This window comes from Urocampus carinirostris, chromosome 12, assembly GCF_059441175.1.
Source record: "Urocampus carinirostris isolate Australia breed hairy pipefish chromosome 12, RoL_Ucar_1.0, whole genome shotgun sequence".
Lineage (NCBI taxonomy): Eukaryota > Metazoa > Chordata > Actinopteri > Syngnathiformes > Syngnathidae > Urocampus > Urocampus carinirostris.
The window spans coordinates 26,591,972-26,609,281 of NC_142360.1; the positions used below are offsets into that span (position 1 = coordinate 26,591,972).

At 38.9% G+C, this 17,310-nt stretch overlaps 1 protein-coding gene across 4 annotated transcripts in view; it reads right to left on the reverse strand.

The window, feature by feature from the left end:
• Positions 1-3,078: 3,078 nt before the first annotated feature.
• LOC148355348 (homer protein homolog 3-like) overlaps positions 3,079-17,310 on the reverse strand; it is a 69,208-nt gene continuing 54,976 nt past the window's right edge. For all 4 annotated transcript variants that reach the window (XM_088349704.1, XM_088349706.1, XM_088349705.1 and 1 more), the window contains 3 exons: positions 12,737-12,844; positions 9,276-9,356; positions 3,079-6,481 (listed from right to left, as the gene is read on the reverse strand). In XM_088349704.1, the coding sequence (XP_088205830.1) occupies positions 6,296-6,481; positions 9,276-9,356; positions 12,737-12,844 (375 nt within the window). In that variant the 3' untranslated portion in view covers positions 3,079-6,295. The remainder of the gene's footprint in view (positions 6,482-9,275; positions 9,357-12,736; positions 12,845-17,310) is intronic.

Consider the following 17,310-nt stretch of genomic DNA (forward strand, 5'->3'; position numbering starts at 1 on the left):
CTCACTGGAGACTCTGAACAGTTGGAGATAGGACCACTCGTTTCGCGATTTGGATGTGCTGGGTCACTCAGTAGGATATCCTCTATATTCTATTATCTCTCCAAATCTGAATCTATTTCTATGTGTAGTGGGTTTCTGAATTCCTCGTAGATCGACCACATTTTGCATCCACGCTTACAAGGTTATTGGCGTCTTTGGACACCTCGATGCCATGAATAGAACTCTGTAGATAATAGTTAAGTCTACTGGCTTTTGAGATACGTTTTCACAATAAGGAAGAGATGATACGGCTACGCTATCAGGAAGAGCGACTAGAGTCGCTCGCTGTTTCGGCCGCTCTATTTGCTCCGCGTGTGATTCATGGATACTGTATCTATGGTGGGCGTGGCTTTGCGTTCTTTGTCAGATCTATTAATTAGCCTGACCCTTGATCGGGATCTCTTGGACAGCGCCTCTTTTCGGGTCATTTTGAGCGTTTGCCCTGGAGGAAAGAAGAGGCAAGGTGCTCAAAACCAGATGGCATTCGATAACAAATTCATCAAAAAAGCAACAAACGGTCAAAAAACAACTACACTGTCAGAACCAGAAACAAAAAAACAAACCTCACAAATCAGTATGACACTGGAAAGGGGTGATTGTGATCTTGACCGTGGAAAATAGAAATGATTCGGCAACGGGTGCTGTTCTAAATGTCCCAATGAAGGGTCACACTCATTAGGGACAAGTGTGGGGTGATTTTATATATATATATATATATATGGTTCCAACTATATACTAAGAGTACAGTTTCTTCTTCACAAATCTACTCTAGTGAAAGCAAAAATTTACATGTACGTATAGCTATTTGAAAATACTCCCAGAAGTACAAAATGTCCAAAACTTAAGTAAATGTAACAGATGAAATGTAACCTGTTACTACCCACTTTTGATATGAGGTAACTTTCAAATATGGGTGAAGTGTAGACTAGAAGTCAATTACTTCAAGTCCTACAACAGAAATAGGTTTTGTGAGTCCAACTTCAACTGAGATGGTTAAGAAAAGAGAAGATTCCATCCATTTAATCATATCAAAAAAAGAGGAGAAAAAAATAAGCATTGCAATGTTACAAACTAACAAAAAAAACATGAATAATTTTTTGAAGCCTTGTAACTGTGAGCTGCAAAAAGACAAGTGTAATTGGCACATGATTTGCTATTTCAAGTATTTCTTTTTACTGGATATATTTCATATACTCATTGGCTCCTCTTGAAAGGAACAGTATTATTTGACACGGTGTTGTGTAAACGAAAACGATTGCTTAAAGTCACAAAAATAGGAATCAAGTATACTAGAAATGACCAAACTGCACGTTTTCTTATTTTTTTTAGCCTAATACATTTTTTGGTTTATCGGGTACCCGTAGCAGCATAATGGCCAATAATCATGTCAGCTCCCTATAGGTAAGGCTAATATTATGTAATATAAACAATTCTTGACCTGTGAATATTTGAAAGAAAAAATATATTTTGTACTTGCTTCTTCATCATATAAATTGTCCCTGAATGTTTTATTAAAGTTACAGTGCTTCACTTTTTCAAAATGTAATTCTACAGCAATATTCCAAAATTGATCGGATAATTTCCTAAAAAAATACACATGGTACCCCAAAATGACAAAATTAAAAAGTTTTTTTTTTGGGTGCAATTTTATTGAAAAACAAAAGAGTTAACAGTAAAAGTCAGAGCATAAAGTCAAAGTAATTGTCGGTAGATCTTCGAGGGACAGGAATGTTCCAATGATCACAGTGGCCTCCATCATCCAAAAACTGAAATTCGGAACCACACTTTCTTGAGCTGCCTTGCCATCTAAACTCAGCCATCAGGGAAGAAGAACCTGATGATCTTTTTCATCCTCGTCACAAACAAAAACATCTGTTTTTTTCCACATGTTAGCGATGACAATGTAAACAATTCATTTTAAAAAGTACAATAATACTGCCCACTTTAAAGAGAACTTTTCTTGTGTATATATATATAATATATATATATATATATATATATATATATATTGTATGTTTTTTATGTTGATTTTTGTCGTGTGAAGTCACATATCGCTAAAAGGGACATTGTGCATTATTTGCAGACATGGGACCAAGTCACACATGTGCAAGTCTCAAGTAAGTCTCAAGTCTTCACCTTCAAGTCCCAAGTAAGTCCCAAGTATTTTTTTCTTGGGCAAGTCAAGTCACAAGTCAAGTCCCGAGTCTTAGATTGCCAAGTCCAAGTCAAGTCACAAGTCATAAAAACAGCGACTCGAGTCGACTCGAGTCCAAGTCACTAAGTCTCAAGTCCCCATGTCTGATTATTTGCGCCTCCTAGTGGTAAAAAACCTTGAAATATAAACAAAATTGATGTGAATAATAACCACTAATACATGATCTATTATAAAAATGGTAAATTCTCGTAGGACAACAATTTTGTATTCATTTTACATAAGGTTAGCCTCAACCAGGAGTTAGCTGACGTGATTGTCCGACTTTTTGCTGCAATGAGTACGCCCAAAACAAAAAATCTTGTAAAAGGATGGGCGAAGGAAAAAAAAAAGATGAGGTATTGGTCACTTTGAGTTCCATAGTTTGTATACTTCTATGTGCTTTGTAGCACTTGTTTTTGGTTGAGCTACACCAGGGGTGTCCAAACCTTTCAGAAAGTGGGGCAGATTTGGTAAGCTGAAAATGTGTGAGGGTCAACTATTTAGCCTGGCATTCTTTGAACAGTCTTTATTAAATTCACCCTGTGTGAAAGGTTTGCAGCGCTTGGCGATCAGTGTCTCGACCCTGTAGCTCGCCTTTGTATCATTTTCATTTGACTTGCAAGGTCTCATGAAAAGGCGCTGCTGTGCTGTTAAAACAGCTTCCAGTCGCTTCACCTTTTCACAGCATTCGTTTCCAGTTGGCTTTTTGTAGTCAGCATGTTTTGTCTGGCAGTGCCTCTTGATACTAATATATATATATATATATATATATATATATATATATATATTATTTGATAACAGCCACGGTCACTTAGCAAATAATGCAGACACAGTTGTTTTGGATTTTTGTGAAAACATACTCAAATTCTTACTTGTTCTGAAAGCGGCAGCCCTCACAATCAACTATCCATTTTTTATCCACAGTCGCCATGTCGGAAAAGGGGAGTGCCAAAATTTTGACAGAAAGCCAAGGGCAAAGTGGCCAAAGGGCTACTGCCATCAGCTGGTAAAATAGTGAATCTTTTTTTGGGTACAATTTATTTTATACTGTGGTCAACATTACTGTCGGGCCACATATTTATTTTATAATCAAGGCCAAGGGGCGGTAAAAAATTGGCTGTAGCTGGCCCCGGGCCGGACTTTGGACATGCCTACACTACAGAATACAGCTATATCTAGTGGTCAAATATTACACAATGTCCCTTTAAAAAAACAAACAGAAATGATCCAAGTCAGCAATCCGAACATTTGCCATAAAATACATTGGGCAACAAACTTTTCATCCATCGAAAATGAGAACGAATGAGACGAGGTGAAATTCAAACATTTTCTGACCACCCTGTGTAAACTCACATGACAGTGCATCATGAGTTGTGCCAAAAACATGTACCACATGATATTAAAATGATGACGTAAAGAAAAACCTTTTTCAATATCACAAATACAACAAGTGAGTGTCATTTAAGTACCAATCTCTAGTTAAGTATTGCATTTGTGCTTCTATGGATCAATCAGGTTGTGAGCACATCCTTCAAAAAGAGTTTCACATTACTTGACACTGCAGGGACGATGCAGCCATCTTGCCAGGAGCGTGCTGCTGATGTACCACTTGTGCTAAAATGGATCAATGAGAAACTGAAAACAAAATCAAACTTGGCGCAGGCACTATTGAAGTGCAACGTACACCGACCGGTCCGGGATAGCGTCTCAAAGTGAAGGGAGGACCAATACTGGTACATGTATAAATACATGGATAAGTAAATGAATACTTACAAATATATGCCATATAAAACGAACTGTAATACCTAGATACAGGGTTCGTACACCTTTATTTGTGGCCACATTCAAGCACTTTCAGTATCATTAGAAGAAATCCAATGCAGATCAAAAGAATGAGAGCCTAAACCTAAGTTTTAAACCCCAACTCCAGCACCAACTTTATTTTGGAACCCTTAAATCACATTAACACCCTAACTTGCAGCCCAAACCCTAGCTCTAAACCTAACCCTAGCCCTGACCCTGTTTCAAATCGTAACCCTAGCGCTAAACCTATTTTGGAACCCTACATTCAGTTTAGAGCACTAACATGGACATCCAACCCTGTTTCAAACCGTAACCCTAGTTATAAACCTATATTGAAACCCTACATAAGGTTTAGAACCCTAACATGGAGATGGAACCATAGTCTCTAAACCTACACCTAACTCGAGCTTTAAAAGCTAGCCCCAACCCTATTTCAGAACACAAAACTCCGTTAACCTACCCTAATAAGAAGTCCAAACCTTAGTTTCAAACCCCAACTCCAGCCCCAACTTTATTTTGGAACCCTTAAATCACATTAACCCCCTAGCTCTAAGCCCAAACTCTAGCTCCAAACCTAACCCTAGCTGGTACCCTAGCCCTGACCCTGTATCAAATCGTAACCCTAGCGCTAAACCTATTTTGGAACCCTACATTCAGCTTAGAGCCGTAATATGGAGATCCAACCCTGTTTCAAACCCTGACCCTAGTTATAAACTTATATTGAAACCCTACATAAAGTTTAGAACCCTAACATAGAGGTGGAACCACAATCTTTAAACCTACACCTAACTCGAGCTGTATAAAACCTAGCCCCAACCCTGTTTCAGAACCCTAAACTCAGTAAACCTACCCTAATAAGAAGCCTAAACCTTAGTTTCAAACCCCAACTCCAGCCCCAACTTTATTTTGGAACCCTTACATCACATTAACACCCTAACTCTAAGCCTAACCCTAGCTGTTACCCTAGCCCTGACCCTGTTTCAAATCGTAACCCTAGCGCCAAACCTATTTTGGAACCCTACATTCAGTTTAGAGCCCTAACATAGAGATCCAACCCTGTTTCAAATCGTAACCCTAGTTATAAACCTATATTGAAACCCTACATAAAGTTTAGAACCCTACATGAAGGTGGAACCATAGTCTCTAAACCTACACCTAACTTGAGCTGTAAAACCTAGCCCCAACCCTATTTCAGAACACAAAACTCCGTTAACCTACCCTAATAAGGAGCCTAAACCTTAGTTTCTAACCTTAGCTCCTATCCTAATTTGGAACCATAAAATAAGTTTAAAACCCTTACCTAAAGCCTAACCCTACACCTAACTTAAGAAACATGGCAACAATTTCAAGTTTTTACAAACACCTATCATTCAAGCACTCAAAAAACCTTGAAACTACAAAATTCAATTCAAGCTTTTTTTCAAGGATTTCAACTCAGGTCGTGTTTATGTGTATAGCCCTTTAATGACAAGAAGTCTCAAAGGGCTCTACAGACTATTATTACACCATTTCCTGATCTAAAAGCACCCGTACGAACCCTGAATTTATTTATATTTATGTAATTCATTTTGTCGTGTGATTTTTCTTGTATTCTTGGATGGAATGGGCCAAATTAGCATATCATTTTGCTGAAACACTAAAATATATAAAAGACTATATGCATAAATGAATCAATTGCATTTATCTATGTTTTTATGTATTTATACGGCCTATATTTGTAATGTTTATGTATTTCAACAATTATTTCTCCATAAGTCAGGATCGGTCCTCCACAAATTTAAACCCTCACGCTTAAATTTAGCAGCACGGTCCGCTGCCATCGATCCACATGAATAATTGAACGAGAGTGGAGTAGCGCAGTCCAAACAAAGTGAGGAAAGAATGCGAGTGTCCATCCGGACTGCTGATGGTGAACTGTGGTTGACTGCTATGCTAATCAGTCCTTTTTTATCTCTATTTGTCCTCAGCCTCACTTTTCTACCAACTGTGTGTGTTTTCCAGTCAAGGAGGCGGAGGATAAGGTTTGTATTGTCCATGAAAACTAATGCTGTTGCTACTTGCCTGGTTTTACAAACCCAAACTCTGAAAAAGTTGGTTTGATGGCACAGAATTTGGTTGTCATCGTGCTTGCATTTTGTATCAGGCTTGTGGAGATCTTATGAAGATCTACTCTAAACTGCCGCATCAGCAAAATTCCAAACCAGACAGAAGAGGAAACGTGCCTCTCGACTGAAGAGACCCAGCCAGCCTGCAGCTGGATTACTTCTCGATAAGGTTTGCCAGACTTTGTCTCAAGTCACTCAAGTCGCAAATTTTGACGTCGAGGGCCTCGAGGAAATGGCGGACCTCCACCTCCGCCCTATCTTGTTCCTCCCTGCTGGAGGCCAGCGTCTTCTCCGTGCTTGCGATTTGACCTTCCAGCTCCATGTTCTGTTTCTCAAGTTCCTGTATATCGGGTATAAAAATGGGTTAGGCGTTAGAATGGTAGGAATAAGAAAAGTATGTCTGGGTACACTGTACAACCCAACAAAATATCGAGGTCTGTCGACCCGCACTGTGTTTTAGTGATCTGCAGGAGAAACCAAAATAAGGGATTAAGCCCGGATATGTAGGCTATTTAGCCTCAAGTCGGTTGCATGAAAGCAGGTTAAATTTAGCTTGGCCCAGTTACTGCGGTGATATATTCTTTACAGCAGGAGTTGGAAACCTTTTGACCCAAAGGGTCTTCCTCATGGGTAACTCGACGTACGATTTTTTTTTTTTACATTTTTTATGAAACTTAATATTGGTATGATAGTTCATGTATTTTTGCTAAGTATTCAAATCAGTTTTTCTATTTACTGAAAGAAAGTTTCTATTCGACCACTAGGAGGCACTAAATATTACGTACTTAACAACAGGGGTGCGGGGCACATTTTAATAATAATAATAATAATAATAATTTCCTTGTATTGTCATTCTGTGTAACAATGTACACAGAACGAAATGTCGATTGCACCTGACCCGTTGTAGCGAGCCGATGCAGCCGCAGCCAACAGAGGGCGCCGCCGACCACTTTTTAAGTCTTAGGAATGACTCGGCCGGGGCGCGAACCACCGACCTCCCAGTCTCAAAGCGGGCGCCTTACCATCTAGGCTACTGAGCTGGTATAAAAAAGCATCGATCCATCCATTATCTGCACCGCTGATCCTCAGTAGGGTCGCGGGGGCGCTGGAGCCCATCCCAGCTATCTTCAGGCATTGGGCAGGGGACACCCTGAACTGGTTGCCAGCCAGTCGCAGGGCACACAGGGACCGACAATTCGCTTGCTCATTCACACCTAGGGACCATATGGACCGGCCAATTAACCTGACATGCATGTTTTTGGAATGTGGGAGGAAACCGGAGTGCCCGGAGGAAACCCACACAAGCACGGGCAGAACATGCAAACTCCACACAGGAGGTTTGATCTCACGACCTCAGAACTGTGCCGCACACGCGCTAACCACTGCGCCGCCGACATTTTAAGAAGTTTATTTATATTGGTATGAGACACAACTCTGGCATTATTATTTCATTGATCTTATCAAATCATCAAACCTCACACAGTAAAATGAAATGTGCTGAAGAATTAGCTTTTGTTTGAAATGCAGGATTGGCGGTTTTGTTGACTTTTGATGTTATCTGGTGTGTCTCTCGAACAAAATGAATTACAATATTTTTGCTTTGATGGCTCTTTGGGTCAAAAAGATTCCCCCAGGGTGAATAAAAGCTCATTATTACTTGTTGAATCGCCTTTTTGCTAATCTTATCTTGTAATTTCCTTTTTAAACCAGCAGAGGTCCTTACTGCTTAGTGTTACGCGTTCTTCCCTATGAAGGATGATCCCAGGTTTTGCTGTTTTGGGGAATATGGACAGGGTCTTGTTGTTTTCAAATCCCGTATTTTCTGCACTATAAGGCGCACCAGGTTATAGGGCGCACCCCCAAAAAATAGTTTTTGCTCCTATATCTTCCATACATAAGGCGCACCGCATTATAGGCGCTACAATGGGAATGTCGACAAAACAGTCAGATAGTTCAGTCAAACTTATTACCCCCTTAACATTCCGAAAGCTTGCAAAGAAGCAAATGCGTGTCGTAGACACGTGCGGATGCGGTGACCGTACGATGTCACCAAACAAACATTTCTTAGTTTTCATTTTCTTTTTTGCTGGCAACTGTGTGGACAGCAAAGTAAGAATTTTATTGTGCAGTGAAACGGGGTTCTTTACTGTGCATAGGACAAAAAACACTTTGAATTGAATTTAGTTTAAAAATAGACTTATCACAGAAACATCAAGATCGTTCTAAAGCAAGATACCGGGAAAATATAAAGCCGCATAGCTCACCTAAAGTTCTCTTGCAGCCATCACGTTCAATAATGATACGTAACCATGGTCTTCTTACAACCGTGAGTGTAGTAAATCCAGGAGAGTAAAATATTTACAAATACAGAATAGTAAAACATGTTTTCTCTATGTTGTAGTGCAACCCAACATGTGATTCACATTCATCTTTTTTGGCCAATTGCAGGCTTTGTTTCGCCCCTTTAGCCTATGCGAGCCTGTAAATGATAAAAAGGATCCGCCCCCTTTACCTCCGAATAACTTTAGCCAATAGTGACTGATTCAAATGATGATTGACACGTTGGTTAGGAAATGAAACGCCGGTATATAAATCCCAGCATACACCACGGACGACATCGCCTTCGGGGGAAAATCGAGTCGGCGGCTGCTTGCTTTAGTTGCAAGACTTTGCGACTTAATATTGATCATTATATAAGGCGCACTGTATTATAAGGCGCATGGTCAGCTTTTGAAAAAAATAAAGGCTTTTAGGTGTGCCTTATAGTGCGGAAAATACGGTATGCATATTTGGTTCGTTTCAATGGTCTAAACATGCTAAAAAGTGTGATTACAGGCTACAGTCAATATATCCAATCAAAAGTAGGTTTTCCAGTACAGGTTAATGTATTTTTGTAATAGTATTTACTGATATGAGTATTTAGTGCAATGTGAACACTGTGGTGCAGAACTGCTTTGCTTTAACTCTTCCAATTTCCAAACGATGGATTTTCAAATCAGATGCCAGAGTTTTGTATTTAACAGATGACATGCCAGTTAGTCTGTCATCTGAAATCTACAAACCCTCATTTTTAGGCAACACAAGCTGTTCCCCTGCCGCCGCTTGGCAGAAGAAGTGAAAAACAAACAATTTACCTGGAGTCTCTGTATGGCCTCTTCTCTTTCTCTGGTTAGCTCGCCAACATCCATTTTCTTGCTCTGCAGACTGTGGATCTCCTGTGAACAGTTTTTTTAGAATGACACTTGGGAGACAATATCACTGCTGATATTATCACAGTACATCACTGGCCGTTGTTTTAATTTTGTTCAAATTTAGGACACATCCGGTTTTTAATATGAGTGGACAAACACTGAGAAGCAAAAACTTCAAGGGATTATTTTGCATCAATTACATTTCCATTAGATGTTTTTAAGGGACAGTGTTTTATGTTGACAATATCTGTGTATTAGTTGGTATTGCAACATCCATTGCAGCCTGGTCATCCTGGAAGGGGGGGATTACCTCATGTGCGGTGCCTTCTCAAGGTTTCTTCATTTTCCTCATGTTGAGGTTTTTGAGTTTTTCCTTGCCCTCATATAGGTTTTAGATCAGAGGATGGTGTCATAATAGTCTATAATTTGCAATAAGCGGTGGTCTGTACAGACCTTTGAGTCTCCGTGTGATTAAGGGCGTCACAGATAAACTTGACTTGACTATTTGACTTCTAGATGTCACTGTATGCAGGGGTCTCTAACCTTTTTTAAGCTAATTAGTGCAAAGAGGACCCAGTTTGTTTGCTAGATGGCTCGCTAAACAATTAAAAAGGTAGCCTGATAGTGAGCTATAGAGTTAAACAAGTAAAAAAGGAAAAGGGAGATAGATAGCTAGCTTAAAGAGTATAACGCCATCTAAATAGCCAGATAGAAAGCCAAAAACAAAGCTCGATAACTGGCAAAAATGGTAAAACATTAGCTGGATAGCATGCAAAAAATGTAAAAAGCTAGCTAGATAGCTTGCTAAATAGCTTGAATTTAGAAAGATAGCTTTCTACAAAGCTAAAAAGGTAGCCAGATAGCTATCTAAAAAATGCTAATATTTCCTTATTCGCTTTATAAAATCCATGAATTGGAATTGAGTTAGTGGTATTTCTGTAAAAGAAATCAATAAAATAATAAAATAAATACATGTTGTTTATTACATAGATTCTCATTCTATTCTCTAAATTGCTTAAAAATAGTAAGCAATACTTGAATAGATTGTATTTGTCTCGTAAGCCCATAAACTGGAATTTATTTGAGTTTCTAAAATAACAACGTATTACGTTATTAATATGTTGTTACTATTTTATTGCCGTGCTAATTGATAAAAAATAAGGTTAAATAGACTCCATCAACCAATAAAAAAAACATTTTACTAGAAAATCACAATGACTCAGCACTGTTGGGATAATTCAGAACAGGTCCGCAGGCATGTCAACTGTGCTTAGGGGACATCCTGCTGCCCGCGGACACCACATTGGAGACCCCCTTATGTAGTGCACCTGAAAATGGGTTCTTCAAAGTACAAGGAAGGATACAAAGTATGGCGACAAAATATTTCATTCCTCATTTTATTGCCTTTTAGAGATTTTTGATCGCATAAAAAAATGTCGGCTTCCTTGAGGTGAGGCATATGCTATGTAAAATAAATGCTAATTTCTGGAACTACGAGTATTCAAAATAATGCATATTTATTGGATAGTTCATTAGGTTTTAATAATTATTAAAATAAATGTTTTTTTTTAATAAATAATTTTTTTAACCACTAGGAGGTGCTAAATATTATGCACAGTCTCTTTTAAAAATATAAGAATGTTAAGACACCTCAAACGATGCACCCCGCCATTAAATATATTTATTTATAGTACATACTTTATGTATATTAAATACTACATTTTATTAACTTCACACAAGTATATTGAAGTACACATCTCTTGTACTGAAAAGATAAGCATAATTAAAGTATACTTTTAGTTTATATACAAGTCAAATGTACTATTAGTATTGTGACACTATTGGATTGTCAATGCTCAGTTCTGGCTCATCTGAAGTTGAGAATTGACACTTTACAACAAAAAACTGCGGGGACCAGATGATGAAGGTGCTGTATCTGAGTCAGATCAGAAAGATGTCTCCCGTTACTAGTAACCATGGAAACTATCGGTTTCACGTGAAGGAGAAAACCCCTATCCAAAAATCCGGCGCTGCCAGGGTGCCAGACACACCACAGTAAATGGTACCCTGACAACCCAGGGAGTTAAGGGATCCGTGAACTGTTGATACCTGCCCAAAAAATGAGCAATACCAACTTAAAAATATATTTTGCTTTAGTGACAAGCAATATATTCACAAATCCCAAATCCGAGCAGCTTTTGGTTGATTGTCTGTCACAAAGTCAAGAGTTCAATCCCAGAGTGGGCTATAAAAAACAAAAATTAATAAGATTGACAGAAATAAATTCATAAATAAAATAGGTATGTTGTATATGTTGAACTTTGTGCTTCTTATGATTTCAAATTTATAGTATTGTATTGTGAGTACAATATGAAACTCCAAGTAACTCCAACTGTACAGGTAAATCAAAATAGTACATCCACAGACGCTCCTCGACTTAAGACCATTCGACTTACGCAAAACGGTAGATACGACCATTATTTTGAGATGTCGAAAAATATCCAAACTTTGCTGTAAGTTAGATTTTGTATTGTGTGAACCTTTTTCCATCCACAGGACATTAATCTTTAATATCTCGTGCATCCATTCAATACGGTTGGTGTAAAGTGAAATGAAAGTGGAATAAGAAAGCTTGATGCGGTTGAGAAAATGGTCAGAACGCCTTTTTCCTGCCACTTTTTACCATGGAGGATTACCTCTCGAAGCACATCTTCCAAAAGTAAGTTAAACTTAACTGTTTTTATGAAATGTTTTTTTTTTAGTACTAACCAATACAGGTTACTTATACAAGCTTAAAACATTCTTATACTAACCATAAACGTACAAAATACAGCACTGAAGCAACTTACGGAAAAATTCGGGTAGCGTAATTCGGGCAGCGTCAGTACATAGGATCTAGCATCAGTATTGTCCCGGCTCATTTCTAAAGAGCAGGATGACACTTTACACTGAAAAACGACAGCGACTAAATGATGAAGGTGCTGTATCTGAGTCAGATCAGGAGGCTTCTCCCGCTCCTGGTAACAATGGAAATTAGTATTATTTGTACCGAATGGGTGAGAAAAACCCTACGCAAAAATAAACCGTCTGGAGGGGGATGGGCGCCACCAGGCTGAACTTGCCCACGACACACAGGAAGTGATGTTGCAGCGCTTCTTGTTCCCACAATAATCTTAACAAAGTCTTGAAACCGTGCGGATTTAACTCAATTATCTCCAATCCACCGCTTCATTTTAATAGGTTTCGTAAGCTTGTCTCACAGATCTCATGAACTTCACTACATCAATAAATCAAAACCATGAAAATTCCGTTTGCTCCAGCATTCGCAATTAAAGTCGAATTAAAATAATGAGCAGGTATAATGTGTGCGCAACATTGTAGGAGGTTTGTGTGCTATACATTACCTGGTCTTTGGCATTAAGCAAAGCTTGCAGCTCCTCCAGTGAGCGACTAAGCTCTTCGTCAGTGTGAGGAGCAGCGGGATGGCCAAGCTGTGCCTCCAACTCTGCCACCTGCAACAAAAAACGACGTTCATTAACCTTCGTAGCATGCAGGTACACATTATGTACATTTTCATGTTTATTGTGTGTTCAATCAAAGAGAGAGGGTTGTGAAGTAAAAACTCGTTTTGGCATCGTGCTGTGAGTAACAGTATGTACGTTTCATTATAGGGTTTAGTAGAACAACATTAAAGAAACATCGCTTCGACACAATGAAAGGTAATCTGTGTCAAGCTATTATAGCAGTGTATTTATTTTAAACCTCAAAAAACTCGCCATATATATTTTCACCAATAACTTAACGTCTTTGCAACAAAAGTGAGTACACCCTAAAGTGAAAGTTCCTGAAGTGCATGATCCGAGGACTTCAAGAGCAACCCCCCCCCTGTAGGGGGTGTACTCAATTTTGTTGACAAGGGTTGAGGTATTAATGGCTATTGTGTGAATTATCTTTAGGAGAAAATTAAATTTACTACGCTATACAAGCATGTTTCGGTAGTGCAGTGGTTAGCACATTCACCTAACACGCAAAAGGTCCCTGGTTTGAGACCGGGTCGAAACCTATGTTGGCCTGGAGAAGAATAAGCGCCACCATGTATACTTGCCCAAGACACACCTCAGGATATGGTGTCCCTAAGACCCTAGTGATTAAGGGATCCATCCAACAAACCAACCATATAAGCTTTAAACCGACTTCTTTTATAGTGTCAAAGCGATTTGCAGTGTTTTTCTGATAAACATTCAAATGAAATCTCTGCAGAAATGTGAGGGATGTACTCACTTTTGTGACATCGTGTATATGTTATGGCATTAGAGAGCCAAACAAATACTATACACAAAACATGCTGTGTACATTATTTTGACGTACTGTATAGACATCCATTTTAAGTCAAGTCATCACAAGGAGTCTTATAGTCCTACACAGACCATAGACTTGCAAACTACAGGCTATTATGACACCATCCCCTGATCTAAAACCCACATGAAGGCAAGGAAAAACTAAAAAAACCTCAACATGAGGAAAATGAAGAAACCTTGAAAAGGGACCACACATGAACCTGGTGTATTTCAATGCATTTCCTGGGTATTTTTCTGTTTAGTGCCGTGGAGTCAATTGTATGCAAAGTAAAAATTTATGTGAAGTGTTCACACCACTAAAACAGCTTGTGGCACCAAAGATCAAATAATGGTAATTTACAGGCAACATCACATGTGATGTATTTGGGGAAACTGCTCTTGTCAAAAACAATGACATGTATTGAAAAGAATTGCCACAAATATTTGACTAATTCAAAGCTTTAATTAGGCAATATGAAATATTCACTTATGTATAAAAAGTCCAGGTTTTTTATATTAAATTTCAGAACTGGCACTGTCCTAAGGGGTGAGGGGAGTAAATAAATCAATTAAACTATATATGTACGGATAGGGCTGATGGCACCGAATATGCAGTATTTGGGGGTTTGGAAGTCAAAAAGTATTCATAAATGACTGAGTTATCACACCTCAAGTTCACATCCAAACAATGTACACTGCCGCCGCGGCCTTCCCAGTGCAGAGTTTGTATGCTCTCCCTGTGCCTGCATTAGTTTCCTCCGGGCACTCCGGTTTCCCCCCACATTCCAAAATCAAGACAGGTTAATAGGCCGGACCAAATCGTTCCTATGTGTGAATGAGCGGGTGAGTTGTCTCTCCCAGGGGTGTCCCCTGCCCACTGCCCGAGGATAGCTAGGATGGGCTCCGGCACCACCGCGACCCTACTAAGGATTAGCGATGCAAAAAAGGGATGGATGCTATTGACTCCAAATTTGTGCATGAATGATAAAAAAAAAAATTCTCACCCCTTTTTGACTATTTCAAAGCTTTAAATAGGCCGTATACATAATCTTTTAGGTGAATAGTTATTATGTATATATAATCCAGTTTGTTTTCTTTAGGAATTTTACTTTCCTAAGGGGTTAAAATATAAATGAAAAATTATAGGTGTATGGATATGTCTGATGCTAATGTGCAATTAAAGGTGTTCGAGTCAAAAATAGTCATAAATAGCTGAATTATCAAACTTTTAAGTCCACAAGCAAATAATGTACACCTGACATGTATTGTTGTAAAAGAAAATGCATGCTCAGAGGGTTGATAGAGTAGTTATAATGCTGGTATTTTGCACAACAAAGCAATATGTGTCCTGCATATTCTATATATGCCGGGGTATTAATCACCAGTGGCTCTTTTTGCCACAAACAAGACCAAGGCTTATTGTAGCTTCCACACTGCAGCATTTTTCATGAACCTAATTCCCTTCAGTAAGTCACCAAATGATATGTTCCTGTTCATTTTTCCTTTCAAAACAAGGCTCAGTTTAACCTTTGCTGCTGCCGTGATGTCTCTTAGAAAACAAAACAGAACACCGACTCCAATGACACTAGATAAGTATTTTTCTTTTGTTGAAGTGTGTTCCCTTTCATAAATCAGATGGCAAAGGAGAAAGATGAATGATAAAAGGACATCACCCCCATGAGGTGATCTCGTTAGAGTTATTACCTGACACAGGGCTTGATATGTTATAAGAAATTTAAGCAGACCTAATGATTGCAGGCTCTTCATTTACAGATCACACATGACTGCTTACCTCCTCCTGAGAACATGATTAGGGTCATAATGTTCTCTTTACTCATTCAATGCTAGCTGATTTTTTCCATTTTGACTCATTTTTGAAGGCCAACTGAAAATGTAGTCTGTAGCTACAGTATATAGGCCACATAAGACATTAAAAGAAAGCTTAAACCAAGCATGTCCATATTACGGCCAGCAGGCCAGATCACATCTTTCCTGGCCCGCGGCCTCTGTCATAAAAATACTAATATGTGGCCTGCCAGTAATGTTGACCGCAGTATAAAATACAATTGTGTGCGGAACAGTTCTGACGTCATGAGATCGAACCTCCTGTGTTGAGTTTGCATGTTCTCCCTGTGCTTTCGTGGGTTTCCTCCGGGCACTCCGGTTACCTCCCACATTCCAAAGACATGCATGTCAGGTTAACTGGCCGGTCCAAATTGTCCCTAGTTGTGAATGAGTGAGCAAGTTGTTCGTCTCTGTGTGCCCTGCGACTGTCTGGCAACCGGTCCAGCACACCCGCGACCCTACTGAGGATAAGCAGTGCAGATAATGGATGGATAATGGATGGACAAAAGTACCCAAAACTATCCAAAGCAAATTAAATAGGTCCACAATTTGTTGTTCTATATTTAAACTCATTAGTTAAAGGAATGTAAATCATTTACATTCGCTTGATCCATTTTGCCCCTTATTTGACTGGCATTAGTCACAGCAATGAAACATCAAACGTGACACAGAAAGCACTTACATGAGCTGCTTTCCTTTTCTGAGTCTGACCTACTTTCAAACATATTATACGTTCGGAAAAGGCTCAAAAAGGTGAGTGACAATGTTATTAAACAACTTTGTCAACTTCATGGTTCACAGTGTTTGCAGTTTTCCATCACGGCTCAGTGCCTCTGAAGCTATACCGCTAATTGGAAGATTGAATTCCCAAATGAATAAGCTCGTTGGAAAAAGAAAAAAAGACAGCTAGGGAACGCTTATCAAAAACAGTATACAAGACTTGTTTACATGTTGTTGATGTATGTACAGTAATTAGCTTGAAAAAAGACCTCAATTGTAAGCATTAATAGCTGCTTCTAGAAGATTTCATACTTTCTCTGGAATGTAATACTGTATGCTTAGCGGAAGTATGGCCTCCCAAGAACTTTTTGTTATATTGCCACATTTCAGGCTTCAAACTTAGAGCCAAAAAACTGAAAATATTTTCCAAGAATCAACATGGGATACACAATTGTGAAGGGAATGAATTATTTCAACATTTTGTTTACAGGAAAAAAAAACGAAAAGAAGGTGTTGCAAAAATACTGCACCGCTGTTTTCTCAGCTAAGCTAACTGACTCCAGAAGTTCCCAGATGTACTATGAATAATCCAATGTTCATCTAAATGACTAACAATGACAGAGTCTCAGTTTAAATGCACTTGCTCTGTGACGGGCTCAAATGTATGTAAAAAGAGACAGTCGAGAACAGACAACATTATGAAGACCGAAGAACACACCAGGCAGGTCCGGGAAAAAGTTGTGGAAACGATCAAAGCAGGAATGGGGTGCAAGAAAATTATGCATAAAACAAATGGAAACCTACCAAACACTGCCCATAGCTATAAACAAGGAGAAAACAGCAGGCATACACAGCTCATGTGGCAATTATTTGTGCATAAGAAACTTACTCGTGCTCTGCAAAAATCGACCCTTTATGGAAGAGCGCTAAGAAAAAGCCCTTTCTGAATGAAGATAATGAAAATGCCTGTTTAGCGGTCGCAAAACCACACGTGGGAGACATAAATAACAAGTGGAACAAGCTGGTCTGGTCAGATAAGACCAAAATAGAACTTTTTGGGGTAAATGTAAAGTGTT